This window comes from Austrofundulus limnaeus, unplaced genomic scaffold, assembly GCF_001266775.1.
Source record: "Austrofundulus limnaeus strain Quisiro unplaced genomic scaffold, Austrofundulus_limnaeus-1.0 Scaffold8, whole genome shotgun sequence".
In the NCBI taxonomy this organism is placed as follows: Eukaryota; Metazoa; Chordata; class Actinopteri; order Cyprinodontiformes; family Rivulidae; genus Austrofundulus; species Austrofundulus limnaeus.
In genome coordinates, this window is record NW_013952410.1 from 4,848,870 (window position 1) to 4,861,842 (window position 12,973).

The 12,973-nt window shown below is 35.5% G+C and overlaps 1 protein-coding gene across 1 annotated transcript in view; it reads left to right on the top strand.

The window, feature by feature from the left end:
* si:dkey-21p1.3 (collagen alpha-2(I) chain) overlaps window positions 1–12,825 on the top strand; it is a 31,788-nt gene extending 18,963 nt beyond the window's left edge. Inside the window, exons 28-63 of the mRNA XM_014000841.1 lie at window positions 58–111; window positions 930–983; window positions 1,073–1,126; window positions 1,228–1,281; window positions 1,390–1,434; window positions 1,535–1,579; window positions 2,071–2,178; window positions 2,794–2,847; window positions 3,014–3,067; window positions 3,260–3,313; window positions 3,964–4,071; window positions 4,205–4,258; window positions 4,348–4,455; window positions 4,583–4,633; window positions 5,239–5,292; window positions 5,398–5,451; window positions 5,554–5,607; window positions 5,777–5,884; window positions 6,027–6,080; window positions 7,946–7,999; window positions 8,108–8,161; window positions 8,261–8,314; window positions 8,417–8,470; window positions 8,873–8,926; window positions 9,037–9,090; window positions 9,323–9,376; window positions 9,466–9,519; window positions 9,594–9,647; window positions 9,739–9,756; window positions 9,899–9,961; window positions 10,068–10,250; window positions 10,337–10,451; window positions 10,544–10,650; window positions 11,581–11,661; window positions 11,744–11,953; window positions 12,145–12,825. Coding sequence (XP_013856295.1) covers window positions 58–111; window positions 930–983; window positions 1,073–1,126; window positions 1,228–1,281; window positions 1,390–1,434; window positions 1,535–1,579; window positions 2,071–2,178; window positions 2,794–2,847; window positions 3,014–3,067; window positions 3,260–3,313; window positions 3,964–4,071; window positions 4,205–4,258; window positions 4,348–4,455; window positions 4,583–4,633; window positions 5,239–5,292; window positions 5,398–5,451; window positions 5,554–5,607; window positions 5,777–5,884; window positions 6,027–6,080; window positions 7,946–7,999; window positions 8,108–8,161; window positions 8,261–8,314; window positions 8,417–8,470; window positions 8,873–8,926; window positions 9,037–9,090; window positions 9,323–9,376; window positions 9,466–9,519; window positions 9,594–9,647; window positions 9,739–9,756; window positions 9,899–9,961; window positions 10,068–10,250; window positions 10,337–10,451; window positions 10,544–10,650; window positions 11,581–11,661; window positions 11,744–11,953; window positions 12,145–12,297 — 2,637 coding nt within the window. The 3' untranslated portion in view covers window positions 12,298–12,825. The remainder of the gene's footprint in view (window positions 1–57; window positions 112–929; window positions 984–1,072; window positions 1,127–1,227; window positions 1,282–1,389; window positions 1,435–1,534; window positions 1,580–2,070; window positions 2,179–2,793; window positions 2,848–3,013; window positions 3,068–3,259; window positions 3,314–3,963; window positions 4,072–4,204; window positions 4,259–4,347; window positions 4,456–4,582; window positions 4,634–5,238; window positions 5,293–5,397; window positions 5,452–5,553; window positions 5,608–5,776; window positions 5,885–6,026; window positions 6,081–7,945; window positions 8,000–8,107; window positions 8,162–8,260; window positions 8,315–8,416; window positions 8,471–8,872; window positions 8,927–9,036; window positions 9,091–9,322; window positions 9,377–9,465; window positions 9,520–9,593; window positions 9,648–9,738; window positions 9,757–9,898; window positions 9,962–10,067; window positions 10,251–10,336; window positions 10,452–10,543; window positions 10,651–11,580; window positions 11,662–11,743; window positions 11,954–12,144) is intronic.
* Window positions 12,826–12,973: the final 148 nt, after the last annotated feature.

A 12,973-nucleotide genomic window follows, 5' to 3' on the forward strand; every position in this document is an offset into this window, starting at 1 on the left:
TTATTTATTTATTTATTTATTTATTTATTTATTTATTTATTTATTTATTTATTTCAGGGTCTGGTTGGTGCAAATGGAATGGCTGGAGAAAACGGACCGTCAGGACCGAAAGTGAGTCTGACTCTGGAAGTTCAGGAGAACCGCTGAAATATTTTTTGCAGCTCACACAACCAGAGAAAACAACAAACAACAAAAAGACTGACACATAAAAAAAAACATAACTTTAATGAAGTTGGTTGAACACACATATATTTCTTTAACCTTTTTTTGTTAGTAGGAAGAAAAACATTCCAGGTCAAAATTTGGTAACTTTTCCTTTTAAAGTGACATGTGTATCCTTCAAATACAAAAAGTCAAAGGAAACATTTTAATATATAAGAAAATTGGCATTTGTCACAAAACTGGCATAATTTTTATTTTACTCAGCTAAAGTTGAACAGGAAGTGACATCAATGGGGAACTCTTAATGAAAGAAAATGCTCTGATCTTTGTTTATTAAAACAATATCATTTAAACTCTGACTTTTCTTCATCTCTATCTGACAGTGACTCAAAATAATCTAAAAAAAAACACTGGACTCTTCTGTACAGTCTGTGTTGTTAGCCATTTTAGCAATGCTCTGTTCACAAGCAGACATTCCCCTTTGACATCACTTCCTGTTATTGCACATGCAAATATCTCAACAACTGTATGTTTTCAGTAGTATCTTTCAAAAAATGCATTCATATATATAACAAAAATATGTTGTCACAGGCACTTTAAACTTGGGTAGAAAACCTGTTTGAAATAATCATCTCAACATTCAATACACATCTCCAGTGTGACACATGTAAAACCTAAAGAAGAAGAGGGTCAAGGTCCTCTGAGGGAACAAAAAATTATATTCAGCTGTGACAAATAAATATTTGTTGATCTGGCATTTTTCACAGGGATTTCCTGGGAAAACTGGGTTTTCTGGCATCCAGGGGCCTGTAGGGAAGAGTGTGAGTGTTTAATACATTTTTCATTGTAGTAAATTCAATTAGACAAAGGTTTCTGATTTTTTTCGTACCTTTTTTGTATTAACTTTCAGGGAGATCCTGGAAATAGTGGACTGAAGGGTAAACCAGGAAAAGCAGGGGACAGAGTGAGTTATGATCACCCTCGTCAGGCTCTTGTAGTTGCTTTAGGTTGGAAAACACATCCAACACAAAGACAAGATATTAGTGTATTACTGGTTTTCTTTAGGGGTTTGAAGGTAAACAAGGATCCTGTGGACTCGGAGGCAGTGAGGGATTAAAGGTACAGACTGTAGCAACTTATTTACTGGTAATAAATTTACTTCAGTCAGTGTAATGTTGTGTCAGGTTGGTTTTACTCATCAAATGTTGTCAAACTAAATTTGTCAAGGGCAAAAGAGGTGAGGAAGGACCAAGAGGAAATCAAGGCCCTCCAGTGAGTAATTTTAAAATTTCATGCAAAGATGTTTTCAGTCCTTCATTTTAAAAAAACAAAAAAATGTACATTTTTTTCTCTTATTTGTGACTCACTTTAGGGTGAAACAGGAGCCCCTGGACCGAAAGGATACAGAGGACCTCCTGTAAGATGATTTCAGTATTTCAACTGGCCATCTGTTTGCAGCATTAATTTGGATATTATGGAAATTAATTTTCCAATATGGCTTCACAGTGTTCTACCTATAATAAATTCATTTTCAACATTTATTTTTCAGAGTTTTTGCATTTATAAATCCAAAGATCATTTTTTGTTTGTATTATTTTTGTTCCCTTTTCACACTCAAAGGTAATAAAACAGTGATCTTGTCAGTAAATGGAAAAACACTTGAAAAAAGTGATTAAGAGTCAAAGCAACTGCAAGAAAACAACTTTTGGTATATAGATATAAGAAAAATAATCAAAGAAATTAAATTTTTCCTGGTAATCTTTGTACAGACGTTGCCAATGTAGGTCTAGGACTGAGATTTTATAGGATGGTTTCATGCAAACAAACATTTTATAACACTCAAATGTACTTAAAAAAGTTACGTGTTATGTTTAGTTCCTGTGTCTGTGAATGCATTTTCTCTTGCAGGGTATCCAGGGTAACATCGGACCTTGGGGTGAGATTGGACCACGTGGTCCTAAAGGAGACAAAGGACTGCAAGGTTCAGCTGGGCCCCATGGAGCCACAGGTTATCCTGTAGGTTCAGTTTTCTGTTGTTGTCAAACAGAAACTATTTGAAATTTTTCACTTCAGCTGATATGATCACTTTCAGTCTGACTGGTCAGGATTAAAGGAAGCAAAAGATTAAATTAGTTAACCCCAGATTATTTGGATGATTTGGATTAAGTTTGAATGTGATTAATCTCTGAGTTATCTTTGTAATTCTCTGGTAAACTGGCCTGAACACACTAACCTGTGCAAAGAGCACTTGCTCAGTTGTCCTCAGTTGCCCTTTTCCTCTGTAGAACCTAAACTTTCATCATGAAAGAGCTCCAACTTTTTTTTGAACACTTAATTACTGTTGAGCATTGCTAATCTGCTGGTTGACAACATTCCTCGTGACATCTGACAGACTGATCCTAATCTAAAACACAAAGTTTCTTTTATTCCAGCTTGTCACAGTATTTTAGTGTTTTTTCCTGGGTTGGTCACCAGATCAAGGGTTTGGTGTCAGACTGGTGACCTCAAGTGTTCATCTGGTCTGTCTGGAGTTTTTGGGGAAACTTCTGTCATCAAAAGAGCATTGGGTTCAACCAGAAATCATCTGTTTTGCTAGACAAAAACTATTTACAATCATATGTTTCCACGTAGGGTAAAGATGGAGCTCCAGGACCAACTGGATCAGCTGGTCTTAAAGGCGACAAGGTCAAGATCTTCTTTTGTGACTCTCTGATCATTTAGTTGTGCTTTTTTTTTTGTCCATTTGCTCTAAATAAATAAATATTACAAAAACAAGACTATGAGGTGATTTCAGAAATCAGTGACCCAAATCTCAGTCATCCTTGTACCGCCTGACCTGTTGTGTCCTCAGGGATCCACAGGAGCTACGGGGCAGGAGGGAGCTGCTGGTCTCGATGGTGAGGAGGTAGATTGATTAGACTGTGTCGATCACAACTCAGATTTTTTTAAATCAGTTTTTGTCTAAGGAATTTTAAAAGCAGTAAAACATGTTCCAAAGCAGGTTGTAGTAACACTGAGGCCCTGAAAGTCTAAAATCTGCTGTTGTAAAAGTTTAATGTTCATTCTGATGATAAAAAGCAGCTTCTTTTGTGTTTAGGGTCAAATTGGACTACGAGGGCTTGAAGGGCCAACGGGCCTAAAAGCCACACCTGTGAGTACATTTATATTTCATGTTGCTTACAAATTTGTTGCATTTTTGTTGTTTTTATTTATTTATTAATATTTTTGGCACATATCTTGGCATTTCTGTGCTACTTCAACAATTTATATGTCACAATGTTCAGCTCCTTGAGATTTTGGTTATATGTGACCTTTGGTATTTCAGCAATTTATACATAATATGCAGCTTTTTCTGACATTTTGATTCTCATTGAAAATGAATGAAGCTGTCTTCATCATCAAGGCCTTTTAAAATGTTTATAAAATATTTACTGTACTTTTTTCCTTTCGTGCTGCTTCTGCTTTATTTACTTTGCACTAATCTGTTTTGCTGTTTTTAGCTTATTTTTTGTTTTGCTTTTTAAACTAAAATTTTGACCTTTTCTGCTATTCTTCTGCTAATTTTAACTTTTTATGCTTCTTTCAGCTGCTTTCTTCTAATTTCAATTTTTTGTGTGTTTTTAGTAACTTTTTAGATATTTTGAGCTTTTTTTTTTTTTAGCTAAATTCAACTTCAGCTTCTTACTGCTCAATTCAGATGCTCTTTCTGTTTCTTGGTTTCTGATACTTTTTAAGCTGTTTTTATATTATTTTTATTTATTTATTCATTGGTAAACTGAGGGCCGTTATTTGAACTTTCAGGGCAATAACGGAAACGTTGGCCTTTCTGGGCAGAAAGGACTTAAAGGAGATGAAGGCGACACGGGGAGTCATGGGTCACAAGGCCCCAAGGGGCCCCCAGGGAAACAGGTTGGAGGGAAAAAGAGATTTTTGAAGCAGAGCTTACGTCAACGAATTTAATATTAAATATTATTGAATTGTTCAAATTTGAGATGTTGGAATTAAAATTTTCTTCAATTCTGTGTTTACTATCTTTTCACAGGGGGACTGGGGACCCCCAGGAGAGAGAGGAGAACAAGGGCCTCCAGGGTTAAAGGTCAGTCTTGGATGTGTCACCTAATTATGTTTAGAAAAGCACTGTTAAACATTTGAGACCTAATATTAAAGCTGTCGACATATCTGCAGGGTGAGTCTGGCCTCAGAGGTTTATCAGGCCAGCCTGGACAGTTTGGACCTGGAGGTGACACTGGGCCAGGAGCAGCCAAAGGCCCGAAGGGCCATCGAGGAAACAAAGTATGAATTTTCATGATATAAATAACATTATAGAGCAGCAACAATTCCCAAAAATTCTGTCTCTCAGAACAAAAAGTATAAGCATTATTGAGTCGCTAGAAAATAAAACTTTTTTTTTCTATTGCAGGGGCCTCCTGGTGGCACCGGCCCTCCTGGACAAACTGGACAATCACTGCCTGTGTGTTACCTCAGTGTACTTTATAATGAACGCTTCATAGATCACAATAACAATATCAAAAATATAACGTAGCCAACTAAATACTAAACATACTAAATATTTTATTTACCGGTATATATTTAATATATTGTGTAAGTGCAATGTCTGGCTCTTTGACACAAACACAGGTCTTTTTCTGCAATAGGTAATAGAGGGTATTTTTCTTTTTTCTTTTATCCTTTTTTTCTTCAACATCACCTTTACAAATTTAAGTGCTGTAAAAAAATCAGATACCATTTAAAATCTTTGGGGAATGTAATTTCTCATTTTAGTACAGCTCATAAAAACTTGTCAAACAAAACTAAAAACTTTGTTCTGTATCTCTAGATTACTGCTTTACAATGGTATTATCCTAATTTCCTGTTAATTGACTTTGAAAAAAATATACTTTAAGAAGATAAAAAATACAAATTCTATAAGATACTTTTAAAAGTTTACAACACTATTCAGCTAGAGAAACACAGGGATATGTTTAAAACTACTTTGCTGTTTTTACATCCACACATGTAAAAGACTGACTTGTTTATAATATTGTATGTTCTAAGTCAAATTATTTATGTGTTCAGGGTTTTCCGGGTCTGAAAGGCAATGAGGGCAAACCAGGAAACCCTGGACCAAAGGTTTCTAATGCCATTTATTTTTGATAAAAGGTCTAAATGGAGATTTTTAAAGTTTGTGTATGAATCTACTGCTCTGTGACCAATTCTGCTCTTTTTGTAATTCAGGGCCGTCATGGTGAGAAAGGCCTGACTGGTCCTTCAGGCATTAAAGGAAACATGGTGAGATTTAATGACGTGGCGATTTTTTTCTTTGGTAAAACATTTTATTTCATGATCTGCTTGGAGATATAAGCATAATGTGTGTGTTTGTGTACTTACAAGGGTGTACAAGGACAAAAAGGGGCAAAAGGGGAAACTGGGACACAAGGCAAACTGGTACAGAAAATTATAATAATACATTGTTTTTACTTTTAACTTACAATTTATTGTGATAATTGTCAAAATAAATAATAATGTAAAAGTTTTTAGACTAGAAGTGTTCTGTATTAATCAGTTGTATTCTTTATAATATATGGTATAGCTGAATATATTTTAATGTAATTAGGGCTCAGTGGGAAAGGTGGGGTTCACTGGGCCTCCAGGTGCTAAAGGTCCACTCGGACCTGCTGGTCCTCCTGGTTTTCCAGGAACCAAAGGAATTCAAGGACCAAAGGTAAAAGTAAATAAGTTTGTTTCAAAACTAATGTTTTGAACATTAAACAGTTGCCTCAACTTTCTAGTGTTCACTTGTACATTTTGGAGTTTATATTTATTTGGAAACTAAGAATTTTAACATCCTGGTCTACTTTTTAAAGGGGGATAAAGGCCAACCTGGAGGGAAAGGAATCAAAGGAACTACTGGAAGAAATGTGAGTGTTATTTTAAAATGAAACATATGGCTCTGATGCAGGAATCTTATCAGACACAAAGCAAATCTGTTTTACCACTTTTCAAAATAAAGCTGACGAGTTTCAATCCAAATATTTAAAAAATGAAACTTAAGTTCATCATGATACAGAGCTAAAGGATTGTTTTCACTTTTATACTTTCTGCTTTTGATTTTGTTTCACTTACCATAAAATGAACTAATCCATCCATCTAAATTAATTTAAACCAGGAATGCGTTACGTGTTTGTTTTAAAAATTTCTTAAGAACTAAATAAAATGAATATCAAAAATTCTGAACATTTAACAACATAATACGACGTTGGTCTATTTCAGTCATTCATTTGATGCTTCTTCTGCTTTATGACATTTATAGAACAAATAGAAAAACTCTCATTCATTTCAATTCAATTCAAAAATACTTTATTGATCCCAGAGGGAAATTAGGTACATGTGGTCTGAGCTTCAAGATGGAAGAACCAAGAAACAAAATGATTGTGATAATAATATTGATAATAATTATAATAAAATGTGCCTTTCATGACACACAAAAAAACAACATGTATTGGAGAAAAAATAGATTAAAATAAATGAACAGAATAAAAAAACAAAAATCATGCTTTGAGTTAAGAAGGATAAGCAGACCAGGTGACATTGAAGGAAAGTGTGTTGTCGAGGATGACACCCAGACTCTTGGGGGCAGGGTGGGGGGGTGTTAAGACCAGTGATTCCCAAACGGGGGTTTCCAGAGAGCACAGGTGGGACCATAACCTTGTCTGCTCAAAGGTTGCAAAAATATCAACTTCTTGTTTGTTTCTAAAGAAAAAAAAAAGAAATAAAAAAAATCACCCAAACAAACCCATTTGAGCTATTAAAACTCTGTAAAACTCAGTTCGTCTTTGTTTTCTTTTCCAGTTAAAAGTTTGTAAATGTTCAGTTTACTATTATCATTTTAATAAGGAGATAAATGTTGAACAAGAGGTGGGAAGTAACGATGGAGGGTGTGTGTGTGNGGGCTGCAGCCTGGCTTGGAAGTAAGAAAATAGTTTAGGAACCACTGGTTGAGAGGGAGGAGAGTGTGTTCAGATTTGGAAACAGAGTTTTTAGTACCAACAAAGTTCTTACTGTTTAGTGGAGGAAACTGTTAGAAAACCAGTGACTGAGCTCACTGAGACAGGCAGGAGTGTGGAGTTAGAGCTGGTGTAGAGTCCTCTCATCAGTCAGGTCTAGACACAACCTAATATTCACTAAAGGCCATTGAAAACCTGTACCTTATTTGATTTGAATAAACAAACAAAGCACCATTCAAATTCTGGTAGGAAAGGTGGCCACATGTTTTTTTTTTTTCATCTCTGCAATGAAACATAATGATGGCAGTAATACCCTGTGGAATTTTTTTATTTATTTATTTTCTAAACCAGAAATGTGACAATGAGTAAGCAAAGAGAGAAACAGAAAACTCATGACTGTCTTAGCTGAAAACCTTTCTACGAGGCTGAAAATGTCAACTTTTTTTAAAGGAGTTTGCATTTCACCACAACAATGAACAATGCATACCTCCAAGAAAACACAGTGCTTCTGTGCAAAGTGTCTGAATACCGACATAATAGAATATAAACAGTGATATATATATTTGCACCTAAAATGCTCAAATAGAGCTCTAAGAAACATTTATAAGCATGGTGACTAGGTTTCTGCTGAAACGTCATCATTTTTTGACACTAATGCTCGAAACTACACAATAATGAAAACACACTGACATTCCCTGTCAGGACAAAGCATTATGTTTAAATCTTTTACAAAACATGTTCATTTGTATAATTTTAATTATATTAAATGTGTTATGTAGGGAGCTCAAGGCCAGAAAGGGAGACCAGGACCTCCTGGACTACCTGGAAATCCTGCAAGTATCCCCTTTTTGATAAAATAGTGGTTTAACAAAACAAGTAATCAGTTGTTTTCATTGTTACTTGAGAACTATGTTCATGTTGAACATTTATTGTTTTTTCAGGGCTTGAGTGGCTTGGATGGTTTGCTGGGCGTTCAGGGAAATGAAGGTGACCCGGTAAGAACAAAAAAGAAAGATTGCAACATTTCTGTTTAATACAATGGTTACTTGTTTTGTATATATTTCTATTAAACTCCTCTGCTACTCTTTGCAAAGGGTGATGTTGGTTTCGTAGGAGCTCCTGGAACACCTGGTCAATTTGGCCTGACGGTAGGACAAATATAACCCAGTACCTAAGAGAAAAACAAAATGTTATCTAATTTATTTTATTGTTTCATGGTACATATTTTGGTACTTAACTCAATATTTTAGGGAAAACCTGGGCTTCCTGGAACACAAGGAAACACGGGAGCAGCAGGATTCAAGGTGTGTGGATGTGTCCTGAACCGTCATGGTCCAAAACCAATACTATATAATCTTGCTTCTTTTTCTACAACAAAATACAACGCTCCTATGAAAGGTTGTAAACAGTATGAAGCAATATTGTGATGACGTGCTGAAGTGGGAGTGTCAGAAACAGTAGGAGGTTTTTCAAAGAGACAGTGGCCAATTTCAAGGTGTTTAGATCAAATTTATTCTTACATACAGCATTTTCAAAACAACTGAAGGTAACAGTTACTTGATTGTGGTACAGAATTGAACTGTGTACCTGGAAAATACTGTACATATTACCCCCTCCCCCCACCACCAATACCATTTGGTATTATACAACAATACAATCACACATATGTTGGAACTGGGTGTTTTTCTGTTTCTACATTTTCTTAGGGGGAAATAGGACCTAAAGGAGCACATGGGCCTCCAGGACCAACAGGGCCAAAAGTAAACATTTATTTATTTATTTATTTATTTATTTATTTATTTATTTGTAAAGATTGATCAAACACTGGTCATATGAACGTCTTCAGCACCTGTTGTTATGATTTCTTCAGGGTACTCCTGGACCGAGGGGAACAAAAGGTGAATCTGGAAGTGCTGGCATTCAGGTACAGCAGAGTGCAAACTGTTTTCTGACTTTACAAAATGGGTTTTAGCATCAAAAAAATACATATTTTTTATCCATACTTTTTACAGTATTGCTTAAGTGATAAAATCACACATAATTTAAATAAATGCAATCTTTTGTTACATTTTTACTTCAAAAACAGAAAAAAAAACTTAAATTTTCTAGTTGTTTTCTAAGTTTTGTTGATTTCACTTTTTTAATATTTGTTGTAGGGTCTCACAGGTGACACTGGAATACAAGGACCAACCGGTCCACCGGGGTTAAAGGTTAATTAAATTTAAATACAGACTTATTTAGGAGCAACAACAGTTCTTAGTTTAATCTGGATTGATCTAATTTCTAACTCTGCCTTTAGGGAAATCATGGTTTGCAGGGACTAAAAGGCCAAATGGGAGCTAAAGGAAAGCAAGTGGGTTTTTTTGCCTTATTTTACATTTGTTTAAATAAGTATTGAGTTAATATTAAATACTCTGTTTTCTGCAGGGGGTCTCTGGTCCTCCTGGTTTACCTGGACAAAAAGGCCCCCCTGGATCCTCTGTATGTTGCTTCAAAATATCTTTTTATAAAACTTAATAAAGAGTTTGACTTTGTGGTTGAATTAATTTTAATCATTTTTTTCTTACTTCAGGGTCGATTTGGAAAGAAGGTGAGTTTATTTTCAGTCAAGCACAGATTGTTTGTCACATTGATATTTTTTATTCAGTCTGCCTGCAATTTATTCAGTTTAATCAATAAATTTATGAGCTGTCAATAAACTGCAATTACTGTCTTCAATGTGACTTTTAAAGGGGATAAAAGGTGTCCAAGGTGTAAGAGGACCTAAAGGACATAAAGGCAAACGTGGTCCTCCAGTAAGACACTTTTTTATTAACAAAAACAAACACAGAATGAGATTATCATAAAATAAAGGTACTGCTTACCCTGCTAAACAGCCTGAAGTTTTTTTTTAAATCACAGGGAGAACCAGGACCACCTGGAACAACCAGAACCACACAGAAAGGGTCAAAGTCCGAACCAAAAACAGGTCTGAGAAACGAGAAGAGGCGAAAAACCAGAACCAGAGCAAGACGAAGGCTGCAAACCGTACAGAGCTCAGAGCAAACCTCCGTCTTCCTGAAACAGACGGAACAACAAGAAAAAGTTGGTACAAGCTCATAGAAGCTGGTTTTTCTTTGAGTTCAGACATTTTTTTATTTTATTTGAGGAGTGTCGTGACCCCTCCGCAGCAGAACTGGCCTGAAAGTGACGAGGCAGAATCCTTCAGCTCCCCCTCAGGAACCAAAGATGACCCAGGAACCACCTGCCATGAACTGAAACTCACACATCCACATCTGAGCGATGGTGAGTGCCTCTTTAAATCCAGCACCTTTTCATCGGACAACGTATTAGTTACTGATGTTACTGCTCAGATCTGACCCAGCTGAATATTTTAGGTTACTTTTATGTGGATCCTAATCAAGGCTGCCCCTGTGATGCTGTGAAAGTCTTCTGCAACTTCACGGGAGGAGGAACAACCTGCATACATCCTCAGCAGTCACAGGTACAATCACCTGTCAGCTAGCATCTACGTGTCCAACTCAAGGCCCACGGGCCAAATCTGAACCTCGTTAATATTTTATCCGGCCCCAGCTGTAATCCTTTAAATGTTAGATCATGGTTTCTCTTTTTGACACTGGATTTTATGCATTCTTCTCATGACAGCTGGTCAACTTTCAAACCAATAAGATTAAGCTTGGATTTTTTCAGTGATCTTTGATTTTGGTGTGGAAAGAGCAACAGAGAATTGGCTTTGATTCTTTGTTGCTGTGTTCTTTTAAAGTTAAACAATTGGATTTTTTGTGAGGGTTTTCTTTCTTTTACTTGATTTGCTGGATAATTATCAAATGTGTTTATCAAATAGAATAAATTAACATTATTGAATGAATACTTGCAGCATTTGGGCCTTGGCTTGGATCAAGTTTTGACCCACTTGTGTAACTTTTTTTGACTCCACATGGTAAAAGATTGGAAGGATCTTACAGCGACGTGAAAATGACCACATTTTAACTCCACTGTTCTTGTTGTATCTTATTTGTTCATAAAATGTAATGGTAACAGTTTTCATGTTTTTTACACTTTAGCTCATGCATGGACGGCACTTTATGACATGCAATTATTTCAACTATAGTTATTTTCTTTTATGTTTGACTTTTTTACTGATTTGATCTTAATTTTAAGGTTTTTGGTCTTTTTTCCTTTAATTTTTTGCAAAGACTTGTATTTATAGCACTTATTTTAATCAAAACAGTTTTGTTTTGATCATATTTTGTTAATTAGCTTTACTCATTTACTTTTTTCAGATTATACAACATCGGATGTTCCTCTTTGTTTTCCATTTTTGTCATGTCCTAAATACTTGTAACAGTTTCATTCAGACATCGTTGTATTAATCTAAAATGCACATCAATACACTCATGTTTCACTTTTTAAGATTACATTAAGGTGGGAACCAAACAGGATGAAATCAAAGATGTCAGCGCAGTGGTTTTCTCAGCAACATGGTGGCCACAAGGCAAGTCTGACAGAACGCTCATCAGATAATCTGTGGGTTAACTGCATTAGTTTCTCTGACTTGTTCCTTCTTCCTGAGACAGTTTGAGTATGCCAGCGAGGACGTTGTGCAGCTGAGGTTGATGCAGTTTCACAGCCATACGTCCTTCCAGACCTTTACTCTCACCGCTGCCGCAAACCAGTCCAGTTCTGTTTCCGCAGCAGAGCTATCCAGCTGGATTCCTCGCTTACTGGGAGACTCTGGCAGAGAAATTGATTCACGTCTCGTTACAGTTTCCAGAAAAACCTTTGAGGTGAGACTAAAAGAACTTTGATTCTCTCTGTTCTTTTAACTTTATTCAAATCTGATCTAAGTCAAAGATTTATGAGCATGTTGGTCAGGTCGTATCAGATATTTTTTGTTGAAAGAAAGCATTATATTGTTTTTAAGATGGTTGCATTACATAGTTGCTAAAAAGAAAAATGGCCTTCTTCTGTCCTTCAGGTGCTTGTGGATGTGAAGGTGTGTGGCAGCACAGAGTTGCATCGGGGCGACATGAAGTTACTTCCTGTCAGAGATCTGGGATTAGAAATAAACAGCTCACTTGACTTTTTCTCTGAGATCACAGTGGCTTTGGGACCCCTCTGCTTCTTGTGAGCAACAAATTGTGTGCACAAATACTCCTACATTTACTTTGTCATTTTGCTTGCATTTTGTGTGCAATATGTCTGTATATAATTTATACAAAAATAACATTTTGTTATTGTTAATGCATTTTTTAAGTGTGCTTATGTGATGTTTATGTGTGTGTTTTTATTTTAAATACATTTTATTTTGTGCATGTTATGCATTTTCAGATATTGGCTCAATTCATTTTGATTCCTTAGAGTTTTCGTAATAAAAACGTTCTCCCTTAACTTTTATTTTTTTATAGAGCCTTTTGTTTTATTTACTTTTAAAAAGTGATACAGTGATAGGTGACTCCATTTTACAATACACATAGGCAGACATATTCCAGCTTTAATGTCTTAGTGATGTTTGAGAAATCTGAAATGTTAATTTTGGTTAATTTATTGTCTGTATTGAACATACTAGCTAGTATATGATTAGAAAACCTGTTTACTGATCATAAACTGAAAGAAAGCCTAACGTAATATAAATAAAAGGAAATACATACCAACAGCACTCAGTCACCTCAATGTTTATGCACGTTTAATCTTTCATTTTATTTTCAAATTTGTTTTCTTATTTTTATTTAAAAAATCTGAAGATGTTGTTTTTGCTGGTTCGTTAATATTTAAATGTCTCTTTGCTCAAAGATGATGTATAATCT